The 26,270-nt window shown below is 32.2% G+C and overlaps 1 protein-coding gene across 10 annotated transcripts in view; it reads right to left on the bottom strand.

The window, feature by feature from the left end:
* Positions 1 to 24,709, bottom strand: part of Su(var)3-3 (lysine-specific histone demethylase Su(var)3-3) — a 342,080-nt gene extending 317,371 nt beyond the window's left edge. For 3 of the 10 annotated variants that reach the window (XM_066283003.1, XM_066283004.1, XM_066283000.1), the window contains exons 1-9: positions 24,526 to 24,703; positions 23,618 to 23,921; positions 18,444 to 18,657; positions 18,233 to 18,393; positions 17,999 to 18,182; positions 17,785 to 17,947; positions 17,592 to 17,731; positions 17,430 to 17,525; positions 17,231 to 17,379 (exon numbers count right to left, since the gene is read on the bottom strand). In XM_066283003.1, coding sequence (XP_066139100.1) covers positions 17,231 to 17,379; positions 17,430 to 17,525; positions 17,592 to 17,731; positions 17,785 to 17,947; positions 17,999 to 18,182; positions 18,233 to 18,393; positions 18,444 to 18,657; positions 23,618 to 23,921; positions 24,526 to 24,558 — 1,444 coding nt within the window. In that variant the 5' untranslated portion in view covers positions 24,559 to 24,703. Of the gene's footprint in view, positions 1 to 9,796; positions 10,105 to 12,532; positions 13,224 to 13,247; positions 13,676 to 17,133; positions 17,154 to 17,230; positions 17,380 to 17,429; positions 17,526 to 17,591; positions 17,732 to 17,784; positions 17,948 to 17,998; positions 18,183 to 18,232; positions 18,394 to 18,443; positions 18,658 to 23,617; positions 23,922 to 24,525 lie in introns of those variants that run through there. The other 7 variants (XM_066283002.1, XM_066283001.1, XM_066282998.1 and 4 more) reach the window with 7 other exon arrangements.
* Between the last annotated feature and the right edge of the window lie 1,561 nt (positions 24,710 to 26,270).

The following is a 26,270-nucleotide window of genomic DNA, read 5'->3' as shown; positions in this document are numbered from 1 at the left end:
TAGTTTTAATGACCCGTTTTCTTATGATCAACTCACCCGAACGAAGTGTTGGAGTCTTGTCAGAACACGTTTGTGAACAAATCCATTCGTTACATTAACTAACGAAAAGGAGCATTATTTTTTTTGTGATCGTCGGTTATTTAATAATTTCAATAGAGAACTCTGTGCTAATACAACAAACCGATTAACAACCTGTGCGAGTCTGAATTGGACAAAATTTTCAAGTCAAAAGCAACCAAAGATTGTCAAATAACTAGAAGAAATATCAAGAAAATAGAAATCTCTAAACAATTGCTAAAGAAAGCAACAACTTTTTTGAAAATTGTTATTATCAAAGGATCCATTTCTCAATGATTCCTCTATTTGAAGTTCCAACTTCCCCGTTTTTTTATGAATAAAAGTTAAAAATATAGGCATATTTCAAAGGGAATTGTTTTAATATGAAATAGCAAAAATCGTTAAAATATTTCAATATAGCCTTTTTCCGAAGAAATAAAGATTGTATATACTGTATACCGTGTGTCCCCGGATAGAGTGAAGCGAGTCTTGTAAAATATAAAAAATGTTTGATGTAAATTTTAATTTTTTTAGAATTCAACCCTATTTGATTAAAGACTAATTTATAACATAATTTCACTTTTATAAAATCAAGTATGTATTGAAAATTAAAAAAAAAACTATTTTCCTGCAGAGTAGTGTGCCTTTTCAGTACCAAATATGACATAATGTTATTAAGAAAACTTGTTTAGAATCGAGACCCAAGCCCATAGACCAAATTTGAAAGTCCTCCGCGAACTTTCTTTTCTCACATTTTGTTGTATCTCCCAAAGCAAAGAACTTTTTAAAATTTTTGTTTTATTAAAATCATAAACTATTACCGTTAGATAGATTAAAAAGTGTATAATATCATATTAAACTTTAAGCTCCACTAAATCTCTTCCTAAAGCACATTTTTTAATACAGTATCGGACTTCTTTAAAAGCTGCTTTGTACATGTTCGCTAGAAATGAATCGAACTGGTTGTGTAATCCCGTTTGTTAATATTTCTGTATCATTGAGAATGTATTCTTCTAAATTATACAGAAACTATTTATTTTATTTTTTTCCAAACAAAAAATCGTAAGATCTGAGCATCTGGGCGGCTAAGAAGTCAAACTCGTTCTCCCAAACCATGTTTCACCAAATTGATCATTTAGCCAATCAGTAATCATTTGTGTAAAATGGACAGGGCAATCATCATTTTGAAAAAAAAATTGCGACTATCGAATATTTGAAGAAAATTTGTCAATAAATCTGCTGATTTAATTTTCCTTCAATAAAGAAATTTTTAAAATATACATTTTTTACATTAATTACATAATAAGGGTTGTTTCCACGTCAATATCGAGAGTTTTGGGACGACGAGAACCTATTTATGGTAAAAGTGCTTTCATCAGCAAAAAATATTTGTTTATGAAAATTTCTGTTTTCTAAAATTAGCCCAAAGATAAAGATAACTGCAATCGTCCTGCTTCGTCACTTTTCTCTAAAGCGTGACAAAATTTGGCTTTATATCGATAAATATGGTTTGCTTTATAAACTCTGTTAATGGATTTTACTTATGTTTGCATATATACTTCGTTTTATTAATGATGTTTTAGGATTTGCATCTATTGGATGTAAAGCAATTAAAGTACCTGCATCATATTCATCATAGGTTTTTATTTGTTTGATGTTATAATGAACACTTCCTGTTATAAGGAATCTCTTGACTCAACTCCTAGCAGTACTTTTGTTAATGATAACGTTGGGATATTTTTCATTAAATAAAATAATAACCATATTTATTGATCTTTCGTCGGTTCCATAGCACTTAATCCAGTATACATTTTTATCTAATATTAATATTGTTTAAACAATTTATTTTTAATAAAATAATGTTCGTGCCTTAAATTTGACAGATTCATATTGCTATGGATACAATACAATACAATAAAATTTGAGACAACAAAATGAACTGACGACTAAAAATTTGTGTATGGGATTATGTCTCGATTCTAAACAATTTTCTTTAACAACTTTATATCGTATTTGACATAGAAAAGCCACTTTACTCTATAGAAAAAGAGGTTTTTTTAAAATTTCTAAGAGAAACTCGATTTCTAAAAGTGAAATTATGTTAAAAGAAGTCTTCCACCAAGTCGGACTAAACCACAAAAAAATTATTTTTAAATCGAAAAATCTTTACCTACATACATATGTAGTGTGTCCCAATAAGATATTCGCGGAGGATAACTCAATAACTACTAGTCTTAGAGAAAAGTGTAAAGATAAAATTAACCTTATTTTTCCAATACTATAAATTAAACATATTTTGGTTTATACAGAGTACACCATAAAGTTTGTAAAATATGAAACTTCAATATTTTAAATAAATCCCCCCAATGTTTTTACCATTTTCTAATTACTCATTAAATTCTAAAATCGGTTTGCGTAAAGTGCCTAATGTTTAAAATTTAATACTTTCGAGTTGTATCGTGCCCTCATTGCTGCGAATTTTGAGAATCTTCTGGGGTTTCGAGAGCACCTAATACGGTACCTTTTGGCGCATTTAAATTTTATAAAAATCCTTCTATAACTCTCGAAATAAGTCTTCGAAATTGCAAGACCTTAATTCTTAAATAATAATTTTAATAAAAAGACTTCAAACTCCAATAGCTTGCTTAATTCAACTGAACCCACCCCCTCATTTTATTATTTAACATGCTTCGTTTAATGACACATACATTTTATTAAGCATTTGTTAGATGTATCTTTAATAGTTATCACGATTTTTTTACCTTCTTGACATTGTGTGTAATGTCAATTTACTAATGAATGTAATTTTTAAGTTACCCATAAAATAAATGACATTCCTTATTAGTAACAAATCACTGTCTCAATTTACCCAAACAAATAGTGAGTTGCCATTCCTTTGGTTTTCGGTTAATTAATTGATGTTTTAACTTAATAAATTGGTTAGAGATTTTGTTTGATAAAAAAATAGTTTTTTCTAAAAATAAATTAATATAAATGGTCTATGCGCTTGGAGCTAGTGACGGTAATTACCTATCGGCAAGTAGGATATACCAGCAAAATTTTGCCAATATGGAACGACCACTGCCTCATGTTTCAACTTTTAAAAAACTCGAAGAACGATTTGAGAGAACCCGAAACGTGGATTACACGAAGAAAAACCAAAGAAAAAAAAACATTTTAAAAACGAAGACAACGAACTTTTAATATTTCAAAGTTTAGTTGAAAACCCTTATAATTCATACCGGTGCCTGGAGTTAGAAATTGGTATTTCCAAATTTACCATAAATAATTAGAATGGCAAAAAAAAATTTTGAATTTCATTCGTACTGTATTTAGTTACTTCAAGAACTGAATAATAATGATTTCGTTAGTCGATGAAATTTTTGTGATTGGGCCACAGAAGAGAATCAGCGGAATCTAAACTCTTCTAATATAGTTTTGTTTACCGACGAAACAACTTTTCACAAAAACGAATTTGTAAATAAGCATATTTTCATTATCATGATAATGAAAATCAATTTTCTTTTTGCCCCTGGATCAACAACGTAAGTGGACATTAAATGCATGGGCAGGGATGCTTGAAGCTAAAATAATAGATCTCTATTTCTTCGAAAATTCTAATAATGAGTTCACTTTTCATTATTTATTATTTTTGCAATATGTTTTTCAGGACTTTTTTAGAGGAACTACCGTTAGAAATTATTAGATTGAAATGGCAACAATTAGATGATGCTCCATCACACTTTAGTCGCCCAGTAAGGTAATATTTAAATACCATTTCTAAAAATAAATGGATACGAAGGGGAGAGCCTATAAATTAGCCAGTTATATCGCCCAACTTAACCAAATTAGATTTTTTTTTAATGAAAACATGTAAAAGAAGAAGTATGTCAAATTATTATGTTCCTACAACAAAGGAAGCCTTAAAAAATATAATTAGAAATATAATTAAGACGTTTCATAAGCAAACCTTAATAAGGATACATGCATCATTTCTAAAAAGAATCTGTATTTGCCAACAAGAAAATGTCGGACATATAGAATACGTGTTAAAATATGTCTAGTATATTAAATTCTGGTATTTTTGTACCTTAATTTTGTTACATGCGGAGAACGAGCAATTATTTCTTTCTTTCAAATACTCTCTCTTCGCTTTTGAGCGTCACATAAAATTTTTAAGCATAAGTAAATTGAAATTACACACAATATCAATAAAACCAAAAAAATAACGAAAACTATTATGGGTACATATAAAACATGCTTAATAAAATTTATGCGGTATCATTAAAGGAAGCATATTGGGTAATAAAATAGAAAGGGAGGGCGTTCCATTTGAAGTAAGCACATTACGAGGGTTTGAAGTCATGCAATTCCGGAGGCATATTTCGAGGGTTGTGGAAGAGCTTTTATAAAATTGAAATGCGCCAAAACGTACCGTGTTAGATGCTCTTGAAGCCCCAGAAGATCGATTCTCAAAATTCGCAGCAGTGGGGATACAATACCGATTTTCATGGGACCATACAACTGCCAAATTTTTAAAATTTCCGAAATAACTCGGGAGTGATAAATTTTAAACATTAGACACCTGACCTTAAAATTTAACGAACAATTCGAAAATGGTAAAAAAATTAAGAGGTTCCATTTAAAGTAATGAAGTACCATTTTGTACAAGCTTTATGGTATAACTTGTACAAACGAAAATAGTTTTAGTTTATAGTGTTGGAAAAATGAGATCAATTTTATCTTTAAACTTTTTCTCTAAGACTGGTAGTTATTGAGTTATCTTCCGCAAACATCTTAAAAGGAAATCCCCTATATATACATTAATAGACAAAACTAAGAAAACTTTTTAATACGCACATATTTTTTTGTTAACTTAGAAACAAATAAAATATTTTTATAAAAGTATTTAATTAACAAGCTAAGAAAGTTTTTTACATAATAACGTGTTGAATAGCACTAAAACGAAAGAAATAAAAAATAATTTAAGAGGAAAGATCGGACAATGCGAAGGAGCCTAATTCAAAAATAACAAATAGTTGAACATGTCGCAATAAAAATAGAAAATAAATTAATAATGGGTGAAATATCCCTTATTTACAATGATTTCTGTACATCTTTTAGGCATCGATTCAAGAAAAGTGTTGATTTTTGACATATTCTCATTGAACTCCATGCTTCTCGAATAGCTTACTTTAAATCTGTTTTATTTGAAATAGTTTTTTCTTAACTTGAACATTTAACTCACTCCGTAAGTTTTCAATTGGATTCAGATCGACACTTTGCGCTGGCCGGTCCAAAACAACAATCTTTGCTTATTTAAGCCAGGAAGTAGCTATTACCGCTTTGCGTTTCGGGTCGTTATCATGGTGAAACATTCAAGAAATAGACAAATTTTGTCACAAAATGGTTCCATTATATTTTAGAAAATATATAGATAAAAAAATCTGTAATTTTTTCCATCACTAAACCAAATTAGACCCATTGTAAAACCGGAAAATTATCTCCACAGAAAAACAGGGCCTTAGGCACGTTTTACGATAGGTAAAGTATTCTTTAGGTCATAACGTTGACCCACTGGACGTCTTACCTGTTAAAACCATCGGATCTCAATAACATTTTTTTGTAAAATATTTGACAACGCAAATACTTCTGTGGAAACGTAAATTGGAACTTTCTATTTTTTAAAGAAATAAGTGGATTTTTAGCTGGTCGTCTACTTACAATGTAAACATCATTACATTCTTTACAGTCTTATAACTTAGATCATCTACATCAAATTCGTGTAACATATTTTTTGCAAATAAAGTCGATTGTCTCATAAGAATACATTTTATCCGTCTGTCTAGATTTCCTTTGTTTTTTTTTTGGTTTACCACCACCACGTTTACAAATAATAACGTTTCCTCGTGCCCTGTACTTTTTTAAAACTTTGAACACTACTGATATATGAATCAAAAAATGTTTTACAATGTCAGTATGCTTTGTTTCATTTTGAAAAGCTTCAACAGTTTTCGATTGCAAATCTTGAGATAAGTACCTTCTAACAGATATTCTCAAAACACTGTAAATCAAACTCGTGTGAATATATTTTCAAAACATATAACTCAATTGACAATGCATTTTACAAAACATAATTTCTTTAGTTTTATCCCGATAAATAAATACAAAATTAACATATATGTTTACCAATAAGAACACAAGAAAATTATATTGTACGTATTGAAAAAATATTTCCTTAGAAGTAAGTAAGATTCACAGAAATGATGCACTAGACGAAATTAAATTTACTTTTTAATATTTGGAAAGTTTCCTTACTTTATCCGTTAGTGTACATAATATATATGTATATGTCGTCATTTTTTTTTACTTTCATTTTCAAATCACCTCCTCCATTTACATCTTTGTTTTTTATTCACTTACAAAGTCGAAGTTTCATATTCAGGAAAATATTTTTAACTTTATTTTACTTTATGTATTATACCATATATGCAGGATGCTAGAGTTATCCCTTTTATAAATTTAATCCATTAATCAGAACATCATTAGGAGCAAAAATGTTGCTTAAAACCATTTTCCCGGAAAGCAAAAAACATTGCTTAAGAATTGGCAACGTCACGTTGTGTTTATTTCATTTCGATACCTACTTAAATAGCCGCAAAAACTAGGTATACATTCTTACGCGGGTTTTTTTTAGGTCAGATAGGTTTTACAGTACATAATTAACAAGATGCACTAAATTTATAAAATATAAACATATGATTATTATTTTATTATTTTTAAAAGTCACTTACCTTTAAATTATTGTTGTCATCTCTAATTAGCTTAATATGCTTCGTTACACATTTTACGCCACACACATCACAATCAAAAACACAAATTTATTATTGTTTTTACAACTTAGATGTCATAAATGTTCACCATTTGAATCCATGTATAGTCTAGTCCCGATACTCTCTGCTTAATCCCCTTCAACAAGGTTTAAAATTTGTTCTTCGGCTTTAGGACCGACTTCTCACTGTAGATTTCTTCCTTGATATGTAGGGATTAAGCTACCCGCATTTAGAAACGTTTGGGAAACTTACGCAAATGTTTGTCAAGCTGGAAGTTTTCTTTCTGGATAACGATTAATATAAATGCCCTCGGCTTCTTCGGTATTTTATAACGCCCCTCCATAAATTAAAAAGTTTCATGATATTCGCGCGAAAACATATTTTCATGTAACAACTGTTAATAGGTCGGAACAAATTTACATACTAACAAGTCAGGTTTTATCAGCTATGGGGTATTAAGGAATTGCAAAAAATAATCATAACAAAAATAAACTCTGTTTTTTCAGTCGCGTTCAATGCAGCATTGCTGTTTAAGTTGACCCGATATTATAAATTATTATTAAATTTCAAATTGCTTCTAGCAATGTTTTTGTTTTATGATTTTTACTTTTTTTGTACGCATCAAACTATCAACACATGTCAAGGATATTTTCAACATTCTATTAAAATTTTAAAGCTTATAATAGGTTTTCGGTTACCAATTTAGATTTTTTTTAGAAAAAAATCTATTAGGTTTTCCACCCCTATTGTAAGGAACATTTTTGTTCAAAATTATGTTCTTGATTATTGGTTAAATTTATCAAAGTTGTTCGTATAAAATAATTTTGTAAATAAGTATGAGAAAATTACATAAAAAATTTGTTCTTAGCATATTCGTTTGTAGAAACAAAGCAACTGCAGACATCAACCCTTTAGGCAAGGAACTCTATACTGAGGCTCTATGCCTTTTTGATAATAGACAAATGAGATATATCAATATCAAGATGCCGTTGGTATTTCCAAATAGAGGAAATATTGGTTGCAAACCGAAAAAGTCTAATAAATAATGTAAAATACAGATTGTACAACTACATATCTACTGAAAGTTCGTGATGATTCCTATTCATTGTTATTAGTAGTAAAAAATGGTAATAATGTAGTGAATTTATTCCTTTCATGGCTTCTGTGATCATGAGGATAACAGGCTAGTACTGGGGATGTGAACTCTACTAATCATCGATACATAAAGTCACTGATCATAACTCTCATACTATCATTCTCAATGCAAAAAATACGAATAAATATATGGATTGGTTATTTGTAATTAGAAATTATATATATTGAATTAAAAAACTAGGCATATTAACGTCATAAGCAATTCTTTTGGGACACAATAACAGTAGATGTTTTAATCAACACTTTTTTGATGAATTTTCACAAGAAATGTCTGTTTTCGTAAATTACTACATGTCATTCTTCACACGGGTCATTGATATAGTAAAATGTCTACTACAGTCTTAATACGTTCTGATGCAAATATATAATAAAATGAAACAAAAGACTGGGAATAGCATGTGAGTAATTCCGACAATAGCAAAAACGATAGGTACAACTAAACAAAATTTCGGACAACTTTAGAAAACTAATTCAGTTTTCAAAGTTTCAGTTTGTTCTACTTTCCTTATGATATGTCAATTAGTAGTTAAAACTGTATGAGATAAAATAGAACTTTTTTTAATGTGTTGTTTAAACATCAACAAGAATATTAATACTGTTATTAACACTATTACAATTTGTCGCAATGAACTGAGGAGTAGTTTAAAATACAATCTAGAAATATTCAAAAGCGTTACCATTTTTTTCTCTGCTTATACCAATAAATGATTAAGTCCACGATAGTAAAACATTTTTTACTCCTTGAGAGTAAATATGTATTTCATTTTTGCTCCTCCCTAAAAGATAATGCCGTTGAATAAAAAAACAAATATCCCCCTAAGGGGGAAGTTAGTCCCTACTCTTTAATTATTGAGAAAAGATTTCGTCTCTTCAGTACTTAATCTTATCAAAGAATCAACTTGACGAAGACGGACGAACTATTTGTGACACTGGCAAGGCTTATTTGATTTACACAAAGTTCAAAATATACTTCAAAGTTGTTTCATAACAAGTAGGGCTTAATCCCAAAATGTAAAATTTTTGGTCTATTACATGTCTTGTAACATCAATCACGGGACTCCCTGTATATATTTCCATATAGTAAATTGAATTATACATTTTAAACAATTATGACTACTAAACAGTTGAGATGTTTTTTTCTTTTGAGTTTAGAATTTTCTCGTTGTCTTATCATTCAAATTTCAAAATATGAGTATAACTGTGCTTATGCAGAAAGATTTTTACGTAAATTGAAATAATCAAAGTTTTTCATCCCTTTAAGATCACGACTGCCTGTTAAAATAAACTGGAAGAAACCACAACTAACTTGGTTGCTCTAAGTTAAAATAGTCAAAACTCAATTAACTTTCAGAAAGATACTGGAAATATTCAAAACTAAATTAACATACATACGCTCTCTTATTAAAATTTAGCTTACATTATAAATAGTTTAACTACAACCCGCTTTCTCATAGTAACCTTAATTTTGTTTTTAAGTCAAGTATTTCATAAAAATATCAAATTACTGGAAAAGGGACCACGCCGAACAATTTACGTAGGTACCGTGAGTTCGGCGTCGGAGTACGACACAAACAATTCAATTCACCTGTAAAATATGGGCCAACCATTTTCAATCGAAATGGTCCCTGGTTCCTCGATCGCCCACTGTATCGACGCCACGAAATAACGGGCCTATATAGTGTAGTTTACGATCTCTTTATGTACAGGATGTGACATGATCTTTTACAATGGCCTAAGAGGTCAATAACATGGCATGTGCTCAATTCCTCAAAATGACCTACCACGCTACAGTCTTTGATTTTAAAGTGCTTTTGTCTAAAAATTCTGTCTAGATGCAATGTTCTTTTATACATCGATTTAACTGCAAAATACCAGTATCACCCTGTAGATCTTGGGATATTTTAGGAGTCTCGTTTCCGAAATCGAATTTATCGATGGCAGAAGATACTTTATATGTCCCGTGTCGACCACCGTTCGCTGGTTTTTACATTATTGAAGAACCCACTGCTGTTTGCGAGATATTTACGGTTCTGTGCAGGATCCTTCTTTGTTCAGCTCCCTGAAATCCGACAGCCCTAGTGAGAGAGCCAATTGGTTGAAAAATTGCATGCATAAAAATATCGAAAAGTAAAAAACAAGAAACTCGAAAATATCTTTATTCCATACTATTTTGTTATGTTAAATAACATCAGAGTCCGATGACATCAGCCTCAATCATGTACATCTTGATAAATCGAAAATCAATTACTTTCAGCAAGTGAAAACGATGTGCGAAGCGCAGTGTACCGCCCGAATTAATTTCGTCCAGGCAAATTATCATTGTTCGAAATGTAGGCTACAATTTTGTGAATCTGTTCCAAACAACAATGCAAAGCTCCATTAATGGTTTAATTTCTGCTAATACCATTTAAATGGGAGAATTAAAGCATTATGATAAGGTTGTCCTAGACGTAACTACGGATGGAGTGCGTAGCGAGTCAATGGAATGGGATCGAACATCATTAATCAAGGGCCTTGATTGCGGCAGCCGACGATTGTAAATATTTTCACGGGCCGCCCTAATCGTGTAGTACCGGCTGTAATACCCAACGAGACGACCTTGATTTTTGTGTTCGGGTTATCCTCAAAGGCCTCACCATACGACAAAAAATCTCTTAGAAATTCCGTTCCTGACACTAATTTGCATATAGAATTTATGTGGTTAAGACAGATTTCAATTACAGCTTTTTCTATTGATTCAAATCGGAAAAACTTGGCCCAAAATCGAATTAAATTGAGGAACAGGTATCAGAAATACTTTGGAACAACAGTTGAATTTAGACTATTCCTAGTTTATCCTGTTTGACTCGATTTATTGATCACGTTGAGCATTTTCTTCAGTAATTCCTTTAATTTTCATTTTCTTACATCGAATATATCAATTTTTACCGAAAATTTCTCTCAAACATCTAAATTTAACTAGATAGTTCAATTTTGAAATTCATCCTAAACATGTTGGAAATTTGATATATGTACATAACTGAATGCATAATTGGTCTGCTTAAGATTAAGAAAAAGATACCTATATCTCAAAATCTGTAAAAAAATAGCCCTAAAATGTTATTTAATAGATGATTTACTTTCTGCATGAAACATTTTTAATTTAAAATTTTCAGCGTTAACACAACAGCAGATACCATTTCAAGTGAAAAATAAAATTACAAAATGGAAATTTGGAAGCAAATTTACTTTACGTCCATCCCACCTGTTAGTGGATAAGTGCTTCGGCGAATCCGACACTACTCGGTCGCCAGACCAAAAACCCCCACGTCTTTTGAAAATTTTCCCCCCAAGAAAAAAATCCTACCTGCTATAATTGATTATTACAGATAGATATAGAATGAAATAGAGTATAAATAATTCATAAAATAAAGCAGATATTGAAATAAATGAAGAAAAAAAATAGATTTTGTTTTGAATCCTAAGTCAAAGTCAGCATATACATACATACATAGAATATATAGACACAAAACTTACTAAGTGTCTGTAAAATCCATTTCTGTAGTTTCCTCAATCATCTGTTTTATTTTGTGGCTATTTATTATTTGAATTATTTCATTATCTAGATGTCTATAATAATGGATAGCATCCAATGGAATAACTGCAAATCATACAGTACAACTCGCTTAACATGAAATTTCAAGGGTCAGGTAAATTTACTCGATATAAATGATCGCTCGTTGTATCGGGTCCTTTGTATTCCGAAAATGCTTGACTTTATAAATTGAACGTTATATTCGTGATCTCGTATTCAGCGTGTTCATATTAAACAAATTCTACGATATTTACTTACAACTTTTCGTTTTATTTTTCAGTACATTGTATTTACTAATGCGTAAACGCTAAGATTTACAAGCTTAAACTCAAAAATTAAATGAAATAAATCATCTTATTAAGATCCCACAACTCGATTTAAATGGAATTTGCAATTATTCCCTATTTTCAATTTCCTTTCCAATTTTTTAAATTACAAATTACATATTTGGAACACCTTCAAATGACAAAAATTTTTTTCCTTTAGTTCAACTGAAGCTATTGTAAACTTGCTAGTCTAATTTTCTTCCCACAGCAGTAAAAAGAAAGAAACTTCCGCAACTTTAATAGTTTATTGTGAGCACAAACTGCTCAACAATATATATTGGTAAAATGTTAAATTATACATATAGTTTCCACTGTACGACTTCCGGATTTCCAATATAATTCACAAGATACTTTTCTTGAGATTAAATAACAGTTTCTCAAGTAAAGCCGTACGAAAAGTTTTTATGCTACTATAATATTGTCCATTTAGTTAATATCTTTAAAAATAATTTAAGGTGTTTTCCACTATTATAGGCTTCTACCACTTATCACACTTCACACTTATTTATCTTTTTCCACTTCCTGATTTTTCTTGAGAATTTACTACTCAAGAATTTAGTAATGTATGAAAAAATATTTAAAAAAACTACGAAAATATCAATTTTATTTTGCAAAATAATCACTTTTCTTTACTTTAATAGCAGAAACTGTATATAACAAATGAGTTGATCATTTAACTTCCGGAACTGATGGCAAGTAATTACATCAACCTTATAAACTGTACAATAGAAAAACATTACTAAAAATTTCACTCTATGATAACAATTATTATTTCTAAATTTTAGCATTATGTAAGTGTAACTGATAAGACCTAAATCTGGTCGACACAGACAAATTGCCATAACATTTACATGCTTGGGTCAATTACACAAAAACAATGTAAATGGGGCGTTTAATGAAATAAAATTATCTTCCGACGAACTCTAGATTAACCCATTATATTAGATAGCGCCGGATGCAAAATTTTTAGAAATTACACATTTATCTAGGTATAATTAAATTTATCTCTGACCTGGATCAAAGAAGCTTAAAGGCCCTTTAAAATAATAATTAAAAATGTAAAATTTTATTTAAGAAATAAAAAATAAGCTAGATGCAGAAGTAAAAAACTGAATATATAGTTCATGCCAATTATATCATAACTAATATATTTTCTAAATAATATTATAGAAGAAATAGATACTTGGAGGACATCCGATTAAAGTAAATGCATAACCAAATCTCGATACCAACATATACATAATTTGCCGACTACCATCTGGGCTTATGACTTTATGTCTGAAATGGGTAAAAAAATTTATCAGATGGGTGGGTGATTTTAGTATTCATTACGAAAATAAACACCATACAGACAGTTGGCAAATATAAGAATACTTAACGAGACTGCAAGCCTAACACGAGACTGGATTGGTTTTGCTCAATAATGTGGAATATGTCCTTATTTGGAGGAATCACTATAAATGGATATTTGAATGAAGTTCCTATCTTTTCATTATACCCCTTGATATCACCTTACCACCGACAAAATTCATGAATGAACGACAAAAAAAGGATTACTCAATAAAATTCTCTTAACGAAACTCCCGTACCGCCACACCCTCCTACTGCGGGGTTGCTCCGTGCTAAATGCATAAAGGCGGCCCTCTGTAAAGTGTTCTTTTAAGTTTCGGTGCTATCGTGTTTCAATAAGAGCCGCTTATAGCAAAGGGGACCTGCATCCGATTTGCACTCTATAATTTCAATGCCGCCTTTAGTTAGTTTTAAAACTTTTATCATTAAAAACGATGCCAAACTTCAATGGTTATTGGAAAATCGTCACATTACCGTAATCCGTTACATCATCTCGCAAATTTTCTTTAAATAATCTCATTTCATTGGTTTCTTTTTCTCACTAATAACCATTCGCCAAAACGTCCAGATTATCAATATTTACGTTCGCATGCATGATGTTTCATAACTAATGGTGAATGAGGGAACCATAGATTCCCCATAAAAAATTATTAAATTTAATGAACTTAATTTACTTAAAATCTATTCAATCAAAACAACATGTACTACTTTGTATTAACATATTTAGTTCATAAAACATATATTGTCATACATTTTTATGAGCATTCAGAAATAACAATACATGAATGTTGCACTAGTTTTTTCAATAGAAAACAGCAACAGTTAGTTATAGAGAGCATATGTATGTATACCTACAAAGAAAGATAAATACAACTTTAAACATAAATAATGTGTTATTCATTATTTTCATTTTTTCAAGGGAGAAGACTTCGAGGATGAAATTTGAATGCAAATACTATATAACACAGTTTGTTTGAATTCACTTGTTAGAAAGCGCTTTAAAGCAATATTAAAAAAACTCGGACGCTATTCTATAGGTTTTTAATGACAAAGAAGCTACCAATAGACCTTTTGACTATCGCTTTAAACAAAATTTTGTATTTCATAGCTGAAAAGCCCTGAAGTATATTTATTTATTAAAAGAAAAGGAGCGTGGTTACAAAACTACAAAATATATATATATATATATATATATATATATATATATATATATATATACAGGGTGTCCGGTTTTCGTTGGACAGCGGCTGTATCTCGGTAAGTAAAGCAAGTAGCAACTTCGGACAAAAAATTTTATTACTAATGTGACTATGAGAAATCTCTGGAAAATATTTTCAGCTTCGTGAAATCGCCGTAAGGGGGCGTAGTAGGGACGGTAGTTCCTTAAAATCGACAAATCTGTACTAAGTCACTAGTTAAGTAGCACAGTTTAATTTACTATCAATAAGATTACATCATTCTGAAACTTTTTTATTCGACACATAATTTCATAACTCACATAATAAAAGTGGGGGAAGCCGATGAATCATTTTAAGTTCAAACTATCATATCTCTGTTTCTAATTATCCGATTTCAGTGATTCTGTACTTCATTGTGAGGGAATTATAAGCCGATTTAATATCTACATTGACCAAAAATCCATAGTCCAGAACAAAATCGCTAGAGGGCATTCTTTCAGGTAATAGCGGTTTTCTTCATTTTTCTTTAATAAATCAAATGGAACTATACCATTTTCATAAGTCCATCTTGTAAAGCTTTAAAAAACCTACATTTTTCCCGAAAGGCGCATTTCAATATTGGACTTATGAAAATGGTATAGTTCCATTTGATTTATTAAAGAAAAATGAAGAAAACCGCTATTACCTGAAAGAATGCCCTCTAGCGATTTTGTTCTGGACTATGGATTTTTGGTCAATGTAGATATTAAATCGGCTTATAATTCCCTCACAATGAAGTACAGAATCACTGAAATCGGATAATTAGAAACAGAGATATGATAGTTTGAACTTAAAATGATTCATCGGCTTCCCCCACTTTTATTATGTGAGTTATGAAATTATGTGTCGAATAAAAAAGTTTCAGAATGATGTAATCTTATTGATAGTAAATTAAACTGTGCTACTTAACTAGTGACTTAGTACAGATTTGTCGATTTTAAGGAACTACCGTCCCTACTACGCCCCCTTACGGCGATTTCACGAAGCTGAAAATATTTTCCAGAGATTTCTCATAGTCACATTAGTAATAAAATTTTTTGTCCGAAGTTGCTACTTACTTTACTTACCGAGATACAGCCGCTGTCCAACGAAAACCGGACACCCTGTATATATATATATATATAACCTCACTAGTACGAAACAAACAATACACAGAATACGATTTCGGTTAATGAGGGTTACTCAAACGAGAATTAATAACGGAGCAACGTACTGATCTATATCTTAGCACCAGTCTCCAGTATGATCTATTATTACAAGTATACTAAGTGGTGTAGTGGCAGCCAAGCTAAATGTATCGTTCAATGTTTGGTGTGGTGCATTTGAATTATGGTCAGGCAAAAGGTTCTGTGATACTCAGCTATTGTCAAGCTTAGCGTAGTATAAACTTTCTATGAGACCTAGCTATTGTTAAGGTTTATATGGTGAATGTATTTTAATTATATTTGCAGTAGGGCTCAACTTTTGCCTAGACATGCGTAAGGTTATGTGTACCTTGGAACCCAGAAAAATGTATAGTACATATTAATATTCATTCTATGTACTTTAGTTTCTTAAAAGATGTTTCATTAACCAGTCTTTGCCAAGAGCTTAATGATCCAAAATATAACATGCGGTACCATAAGACAATGTCAAAAATTCGTTTTTATTACATGATTCATAATGTCAATAAATTCACACCTGAGATCCAAGATTATATCTCATATAAGTATCATAAGTACAAGTTTAATACAAGGTCTACTAAAAGATATTTGCGAACGTATGACATAACCTATGTATGTATATAAAACTATTAACCTTGCATGTTTAAGTTGACTATGGTCTGTATATTATTATGTTCTCTAAATCGATAAACTTTAGCTATAATAACCAGAACAGATTTCTCTATCTAATTTATGGATAAAAGTAACATATGAAACTCTTACTTGCCACTGCTTCACCAAGTGGATTTTAATTTTTGAAATTTTCAAATAAAAGATAATTAAACTGTATCCACTTCGTTCAAAAGATCTTTCAATTCGAGGAATTTCAGTTTTTATTCTTTGTTACCACAAAGATATCGAGAATGGGACGTTGTCAATGAATCAGTCCAAAATTATAAATAATCTCATGAAAATTGTCAATAGTAAAACTTCAAAAGTTTTTTCCCTAGAAATGTATTAAACAGAATTCACCAAAAGTTTTCAAAAATGCTTTCAATTTTAAATAATTCTTATCGCGCATATTTTGTGATTCTTATTTTAGGATTGAAAAAATAGCAATTCTTCAGAGAAGCTCTTCTACGCCTACGAAGTGGTAGGCCATAAGTACCAATCATATATGTATAATACATAATTAAGAATTATTACAAAAATTTACTCAAAAAAGATGAGATTAAATGAAATTTTGTGTTGTTCTCAGTATTGGTACATTTAAATTTTTATAAAACCAACAAAATATACTCTAACAATAAAATCAATTTTTTTTCTTTACCGATTGTTGGAAAATTCAATAGAAAATTCGCAACAGAATCTAGTTTTACCCCAAAAAAGGAGGAATATTCTGCATAGATGATCTTTCCGTATTTAAACGTCCTAGAAAGCCAGGTACCAGCAAGGAATTTAATCTTTCCCATTATCTTGCCAATGGGAATGCGATTACTCTGTATAAAGCGGTATTATCAACCACCAACAAGAAAATTCATTTGGATAAACCAAAACCCTTAAAATTTACACTAACCTGTCAAATGATTCCCTGTAAATTCGAAGTCGTCGTCCTGGTCCCAATGCTTCAGCGATAAATTTGACAATGGTGTGGCGTTAGCAAATTCCAAATTAGCGAAGTGCCAATCCAAAATTTGCCGGTCTTGCGATGATAAATACACATCACTGAAAATAAACAATTAATTTAAATAATTCCATAATGAAGTCAAACTTGCCTGGGAGGAGATGCCTCCAATTCAGCCAATTTCTCTTCAATTTCTTTCTCTTGAGCTTTTAGCTGATCCCACTCTCTTGCTAAAGCATTTAAATCCCTTTGGAATAAAGGTGAAATATATACGTATTACATACATTGAAAGAGACGTAAAATATTATTATACCTTATGCCACTGCGATAAACAAACTCCTGATCCACATTCCTTTTTGACTCTAAACCGCTCACTTCCTTAACTTTGACGTTAATTTCTTGCATTTTTTCTTTTATCTTTATTAATTCGTTTCCATTGGTCATTAATTTGTTCTAAAAGGTAAATAAATTGCACAATTTCGCCTTAAAAAAATTTATTCTTGTACCTGCAACTCAATTACCGACTTCAAGTGCAAAATTTGTTTTTCTTTGACATGTTTCTCTTGCAACTTGATGATCCATTCGAGAGCCTGTCCAAGACTTACTGGTTTATTACCAGCATAGTTGAAATCCAGCTGATGAGATAGGTAAGAAGTTGCTTCCAAAAGTCTATAAATTTTATAATTTAGAGACCGAATTGAACAAAACATTTTTCCTTGCCTATTGAATTCCCTCTCAACCATCTCATCTTTATCTTTATCAACTGTAACTCCACAAGACTGATATAAAGGGCATTTTTGCCTAATTCGGTGCAATTCCATATCAATTTGCTTACTTAAAGTAGTAACTGGATTGCCCCCTAAACCTGTGACTACCATAGCCCCTAAATCAGCAATGTAGCTTCCTTAAAAAACCATCATTAAAACTCCTTCAATTTCTCAAAATAATAAATACCTTTTCTAAAAGTGGCAATTCTCCCGCCCACCCTATCTCTCGCCTCAAGAACGATAACTTCTAAACCAAATTGCTGCAATTGTTGAGCGGCTGCAAGGCCTGCAATTCCAGCTCCAATCACAATGACTTTACCATATTTTTTACTGGGTATTGGTTGCAATCTACAAAATTCATTCTGTGGAAAATCATCTATTATGTAGAGAGTAAAAACCTTTTAAACATTCCATAATTGATAAAGCCATTCCGTTCTAAAAATGCGTGGACACGTTTTAAGAGGGGAATATCGCTGTTGTAGGGAGCTTCCATATTGTCCATGGCATAGTCCAAGATGAGCTGTTGCTTAGGATTGTCAAGCCACATTTTCAGTATGCGGTTTCTTATGTTTAAGTAGACTTTTATCGTTTGGAGAGCTGCACTTGCAATATCTGAAAGAAGTTATTTAAGGAGTGATAAGTTAATAATTGTATATGCCATCACTGAAATGTTTTGAATTGGGATATTTAAAAGAAAATTGTAAAAATTAATTATTTTGAGAAGGTTTTATTAAATTTCAATTAGACCTAGGAAACACTAATTATAATTATGTCAAATTTCCTCCCTGCCATTCAGGCACTATATAAATAGTTTAATGAACCAGGCAACCTTTTGAATGCCATATTTCTGGTATTACATATTGCTTAGTTCAACAGTTTTGTTTACTCTCTACATTTGTATTCATTTACCCAATAGATTTTTCATCATTTTAGTATTAAAGAAATTTTCTAGAAATGTCTATTTCTTGTCAAAAAGATTTCCCTTCATTTAAAAGGAGAGTTGCTCCTTGGCTATGTGAAAGAGTGGTTTAGTGCCAATTTACCTACAACTAAACAATTTGCTTATCTCCAAAACTATTCGAAGAATTTCATAGAACATCTAGAATAGATATACCCATAAAAACTTCTCCACCTAAAACTGCGGTACCTAATACCGCAGTATAGTAACGAAATATGCCTGAAAGTGATAGTCAGCAATCTAAACAAATAATGTCGAATCAAGCATTGAACATATCAAGTCAACACACCCCAGAGAGATCACCTGAACCTGATACCAACCCGCCGGTAACTCCCACAACTCTGTCCCGAAGATAGGAAGACAAAAACCTATGGCAAACTGTGTCAAGATCTAACAAACGCATTAGGCAATCGGAAAGCCCAACAGACACAAATAAAACCCCAAACTTCGAGCTAGAACAAACGAATAGATTCCAAGCCCTAACAACTCAACCAGAAGAGGAGAATGCATAAACTTCTCAGGCTAAACAAGACCTCAAGCCATCACCAATATTCATACCAGATATAACCAATATAAATGTATTCCTCAACAGACTTCCAGAAGAGAACATGCTATCTGACTTCACATATAAAACCGTGAATAGCAACCAAATCAAATTAAACCCTAACACGGTCGAAAGTTATAGAAACAGTCAAATATTTAAAAGAAACAAAAGCAGCATTTCACACTTACCAGCTAAAACAAGATCGAGCATTCCGAGTAGTAATACGAAACCTACATTCCACAACGTCAATAGAAGATCTAAAAAACAATATTGAAGAATACGGACACTTACTACGAAACCTGATCAATGCTCGACATAAGGTCACTAAAAGAGGAATGCCACTCTTTTTCGTCGATCTAGAACCGAATGAATACAATCACCAAATCTACAACATAACAAACCTTATGGGCGCAATAGTAACCATAGAACCGCCAAAAAAAAAACAATCAGATAGTCCAATGTACTAGATGTCAAAAATATGGATACACGAAAAGTTTCTGCACCAGATCGCACCGATGTGTCAAGTGACAGGAGAACACGATACTACAGCATGCAAGAAAACTAGGGACACTCCTGCGACATATGTACTATGCAAAGGACAGCACCCAGCTAATTACAAAGGATGTACAGTTTACAAAGAAATCCAAAAACGAAAAACCCAGTAAGCCAACCCAAGAAATCAGACAGATAACAACAGAGACACTATCCCCATCAGTATGAAGGCTCAAGAACAGAAACTCCCTACTTATTCCAATAGTAGAAACTACACACCACCAAAACACAGCCCTCGCATGTTCTCCCAAGTGGTTGCAGAAAGCTCATCAGACAACACTACTTCACCAAATACAGACATCAAACATGCTTTTTCCAGGCTTGAAAACTTACTAATGAAACAAGCAGAGCAGCTATCCACACTGCTAAACCTTCTGACCACGCTCATAACCAAAATTTCAAATGGACACTAATACTCTGCACATAGTACTCTGGAACGCCAACGGCTTATGTCAACACCGTCAAGAAGTCGAATTATACCTAAGAACTAACCACATATACATCCTCCTGATATCCAAAACACATTTCACATCAAAATCATACTTTAAAATACCTGGCTACACCACATACACTACAAAACACTCAGATGGCAAAGCACGTAGAGACACAGCTGTGATAATCAGGAACACGGTCAAGCACTATGAATCAGAAAAATTCCAATTGGACTATCTCCAAGCAACTAGCGTTATAGCCTAAACAGCCATGGAACCAGTCTCGATCTCAGCAGTATACTGCCCACTCAGACATACCCTTGGTCAAGCCAAACTACATAGCTTCTTCAAGACTCTGGGGCCAAAATTCATTACTGGAAGTGACTACAACGCGAAGCACACTCACTGGGGATCTAGACTAATCACAACTAGAGGAAAAGCACTCTACAAATACACCACTAACAAAAATTTAATAGCAATTTCAACCGGACAGCCTACGTACTGGCCTACCGATGTAAACAAAATCCCGGACCTGCTTGACCTCTTCATCACAGCAGGAATAAACCTCAATTACTATCATTTGCTACCTAACTACGAACTATCCTCAGACCACTCTGCAATCGAACTAATTGTCAATACAAGACCGATAATCAAGCAGCACCCACCACAGCTTTACAACTCTAAGACGAACTGGCTATCCTTCAGCAAACACATGAACTAACAAATAGACCTTAGCATACCACTCAAAAGTCAAAATGGCCTCGACATAGCGGTGGAAGCGTTAATTAATCTAATGCACAAAACAATATCGCAAGTAACCCCTAAAATCGCAGACTCCATCCACGAATACCTATACCCAAAGAAAATATTAAACAAAGTCAAGGAAAAAAGAAAGGCAAAAAAAAGGTGGCAAAATTTTAGAAGACCGAAGGATAAAACAACACTAAATAAAATAATAAAGGACCTCAAAAAGATTATTAAGGAGCACAAAAACAAAGAATTTCAGAGATTTCTTAACGACCTCTCTCCAGCAAGAAACAATGACTATTCCTTATGGAAAATAGCGAAAAAAATCAAAAGGCCTGAAATTACAAACCCGTCAATAAAAACTGCACAAGGGTGGATAAAAAGCGACGCCGACAAGGCACAAGTGTACGCAAATCATCTAGCAGAAGTGTACAAGCCATACCCATCAACAGCAAGCCAAAGTTGGGAAAATCATATCGAATCATTCCTGAACGCACCACTACCAATGCATATGCCACTAAAACCCTCTAAGCCAAGCGAGGTCAAAACCATCATAGCCACACTTCAAAACAGAAAAGCTCCAGAATATGACCTGATAACTGCTGAAATACTAAAAAAATTAGGACCAAAAACAATATTGTACATAAATTTAATAATAAACGCTATCCTAAGAACCAATAGAAGATATTACAAATAATTATGATCCTAAAACCAGGAAAACCCAGAGAAAAACTAGAATCGTACCGACCCATTAGCCTTCCGCCGATATTGTCCAAAGTGTTCGAGAAAATCCTATTAACCAGACTGAAACGAAAAGAAGATCATCTAGAACTGATTCCTGCCCACCAATTTGGATTCCGAAACAACCACTCGACTATAGAACAAATACACAGACTGGTAAACAAAATAGGGGAAAGCTTTGAAAAGAAACACTACTGTCCAGCTGTATTCCTAAACGTCAAGCAAGCGTTTGACAAAGTGTGACACCTGGGTCTATTATATAAAATCAAAACCCTAATTCCCTAGTTCTACCTGCTAACTAAATCGTACCTAAACAATAGAATCGCCCAAGTAAAGGTAAAAGAAGAACACTCCCTCTTCTTCAATATAAACTCCGGAGTACCCCAAGGATCAGTTCTGGGACCCATCCTATATGCAATCTACACAGCAGGCCTACCGCAAGAGGAGAACGTCCTCACAGCCACGTTTGCCGATGATACCGCACTACTGGCTTCAGATCCAAATCCAAGAGTTGCATCAAAAAAGTTGCAAAAATTAACCCAGAAGATAGAAAGTTGGCTAATCAAATGGAGAATTCGAGTTCATGAAGATAAATGTGTACAAGTGCTTTTCACTATAAACAAGGGAGAGTGTCCCCCAATTACTATAAACAACATCCGCATAAAAACAACAAACCACGCAAAATATTTGGGCATGCACCTTGATCGCCGTTTGATATGGAAAACACATCCAAAAGAAGAGAATAGAGCTAGACCTAAGATCTAAAAAACTTTACTGGCTTCTAGGAAGAGGGTCACAGCTAACTCTAGATAACAAAATGCTGGTATACAAAGCAGTACTCAGACCGATATGGACATACGGCATACAGTTGTGGGGGACTCCCAGCAACAGTACCATCAAAATACTGCAAAGATTCTAATCAAAATCCCTGCGATACATGGCAAATGCCCCCTGGTACGTCGCTAACAAAACACTACACCAGGACCTGAACGTAAATACCATTCGGCAAGAAATCACCAAATTTGCAGAAAGGTATCAACTGCGAATAGGAAACCACCCAAACCTCTTGGCTAGCAGACTACTGGAAGCATCACTGATAAGAAGAATACAAAAGCGCACTCCCGCTGATCTAACCCGCAGGTTTAACCCACACAGAAAATAAATTCACGCCAAAGCACCTAACAGACCCAGTGAGAACATTAAATGTAATGTTTCCTGTAAACTCACGATCAAATAATCGACGACCTCAAATTTTCTGATTGCCACTGTGAAGGCAGATTGTAAATAGTAATAAAATAAAGGACATATAAAAAACAAATTTTAAAGAATCAAAACTATTAAATTTACAGGAATACAAAAAAATGGTGTACAGAAATCCAAAGATATCTAAAATTAATAGAAAAAGTTATTTCAATTCAACATGCATAAATTTAAGTCAAACTGAAGCATCCTCAGATTACAATTTTTATCCTGTTATTGAACAATCAGTTATTTTGCAGGACAATTATAAGGTAAACGTGTCATTTTAAAGTTATTAATTAAACCAAATTATGTAATTTTCCCAAAGAAATAGTTTGGAAAAATGAAAAGTGACCTTACCAGGAAAACAAGCAGCTTCAGTGGAAGTCAACTTGTCATATGGCATTCTGCTCTGAAAGGCAGCCCCCTCCAAGCCAGAAAACAATTCTCTAATAAGGGGATCATCCAGTTCTGAATCTTCAAGCTTTTCATCATCCTTCTCCTTCTTTACATCATCCTTCTTTTCTTTCTTCAATGTACTAGATCGGTTGCTGTTAGCATTTGATTTTTTGTCATTTGTTGTAACTTTTGATTTGTCAGAAGTTTCAGGTGTATCCTGCTCATTTGGAGTTGGTTTTTCTTCCTTTTCTTCTTTTAAATCAAGCTAAAATTGCATTTCTATAAACTTTAAGGAGGTATGGAAAAGTTCAACAATGTAAACAAGTTTTTGAATTTTGTGGGATCCTGAAATAGTTATTTTTCTAGCATAGAGGGAAAATAGTACTTTATCTCATATTATTGTTTCTAGTCTACCTCATGATAATAGTTGACTGAACTAAAGTATCATTTTTCTCTACTTAAGAAATGAATAAGTAATTAAATCACATGCCTTATATTTACTAGGATTAACTTAAGTTGTTAAAACAACTAGCAATTTAAATATATGTTTCAAGCAGTCTTTATGTATTTAAAACAGCATAAGGTCATTTTACTCTTACTATCTGAAGACAGATGTGTTGTACATTACATCTAACTAAGCCCATGGGAAAAATAATTTTTCCGTCAAATAATTACTTTCAAGCATGTGTCATGTCTTAATTTAAAAATATTCCAGTTGTTATTAAGTTAAAATACAACATCAACTTGCAACTTGATCTCAGAAACTACATTTACAGCTATAAATTTGTAACTCCTGAATCTACCAAGAAATATATCATCTTTTAACGACTGAATATAAATTAAAGGGATAAAATTAAGTGGGTTATTACCTTGCTTTTCTTCCTGCGACTCATATTTTTCATGCACAAAGCAGAACACTAAATTGAACAGTAAAAATTGGGGAATTATGAAGGTAATAAGGGGAAAAAGATAGATTTTCATAAATTGTTTGATTATGTTTTTCAAATTTGTAAGGTTATGTTTCACATCGCATTTATGTCGGCTGTCAATGGTTCCATCGTATAACATCGATATTATTATCGTTACCGATATACAGGTAAATCGATATGTATGGTTAGTTCAGTGACCACGTTATACTCTTGAGGTTCTCTATTAAATATTTATTCTATTATGTAGCTCAGTTTAAATAATGTAGCCCGAATTGGAACAAACTAATTAGCTTTAGTGATACAATATTTATTTTGAAGAGAGACAATATTCTGAAATTAAATTAATAAGCGTTCTGAAAGTTTATAAATTACCATTTTACATGCCGCATTTAACAATAAATATTCATTGAATTTTATGAGCTATTCAAAAGCCACAGCTTAAATAATGCAGTTCAGAAAAAACAGTCCCAAACGTCGCAATTTTAATTTACACAATTAACATTAATTTAGCTATTGTTTTTTTTTACTACACTTAACATTTCAAAACAATATGGGGTGTTCATCTGACATCCCCTTGGAGTCCCACACTTTATTTGTAGTTTCATAAAAAATCAAATTTTAGAAAGTATGTGGGACTAATAAAGGTAAATTTTTAAATTACATTTAACAACTCTACAGGGCGTCTTAAAAAGATGGGGCGTCATAGTATTTTTGTTTTTAATAGGAACGCCTTTTTTTGTTAATAGTGGGATTCTCTTTTGAGCCTGGATTAGTTCGTATATTTTTTTACTATAGAATGCAATTACATAAAATTATAATGTTTTAAAAGAAATTTTAGACATTTGGAGTGCTTCATAAAAAATATCGCAGTTATCTTAAGCTGTATTTTGATCATTTTAAGACAGATTTTCAGATAAGATCACCTTAGTAAGCAAAACTATTCATTTATCCTAGAGTACTTACATAGTGTTCACAATTTTAATCTTTCGAACTTCAATTTTCTTGTTTTTTTTCAAATAGGATGGTTTGTTTTTTGAAATAGTAGGACGAAAAAAAGTTCAGTTTTCTTCATTTTAGAATAAAATGTCATATTTATTTCAAATGTTAGAGGAATTATTAATTATTTCAAGAAAATCTGTGTTTATGGCTAAGTGCCTTAAGGTTTGACATATGTTGCCATAGTTCCAATGTTTTACTTTTTAATTTTGTTATAGGTGAACTCGCATACATCTTTTCAATGCTACTTAAGATTTATTCAGAATTATTGGGGCTTACTCAGTGTTAAGTGTCATGCACAATCTGCTATCAGGCGCATTCACCTTACTGCTATTTTTGCCCTATTAAATTCGGAAACGGTTCAGATTCCTTGCGAAACCAACTACCTCTCAAAAGGGAGAGTCCTGTTCAGGTTTTTAGATCTACATCAGACCTATATTTTGCTTTAGTGAATTGAACAAACCTTTTCAGATTCAAGCCTTAATTGATTCCTCGTATAGTCGCCTGATTTTGCGAAATTAGCGGTGTTGGATCCTGTCTCCATGTATTCAATGCAATTAGTATTTTTTTGATTTGTTAGACTAGTATTTTGTTTTCCTCGGTCAATTTAAGGGGTAACATAAAACGCATACGTCCCGTTACCCAAAATTGCCTGTGATATAAGGCTGTTGACAAATCAAAGATCATAT

This window comes from Euwallacea fornicatus, chromosome 6 (assembly GCF_040115645.1).
Source record: "Euwallacea fornicatus isolate EFF26 chromosome 6, ASM4011564v1, whole genome shotgun sequence".
NCBI lineage: Eukaryota > Metazoa > Arthropoda > Insecta > Coleoptera > Curculionidae > Euwallacea > Euwallacea fornicatus.
Note: the sequence above shows the minus strand (reverse complement) of the source record. Positions and strands in the feature narration are given on the sequence as shown.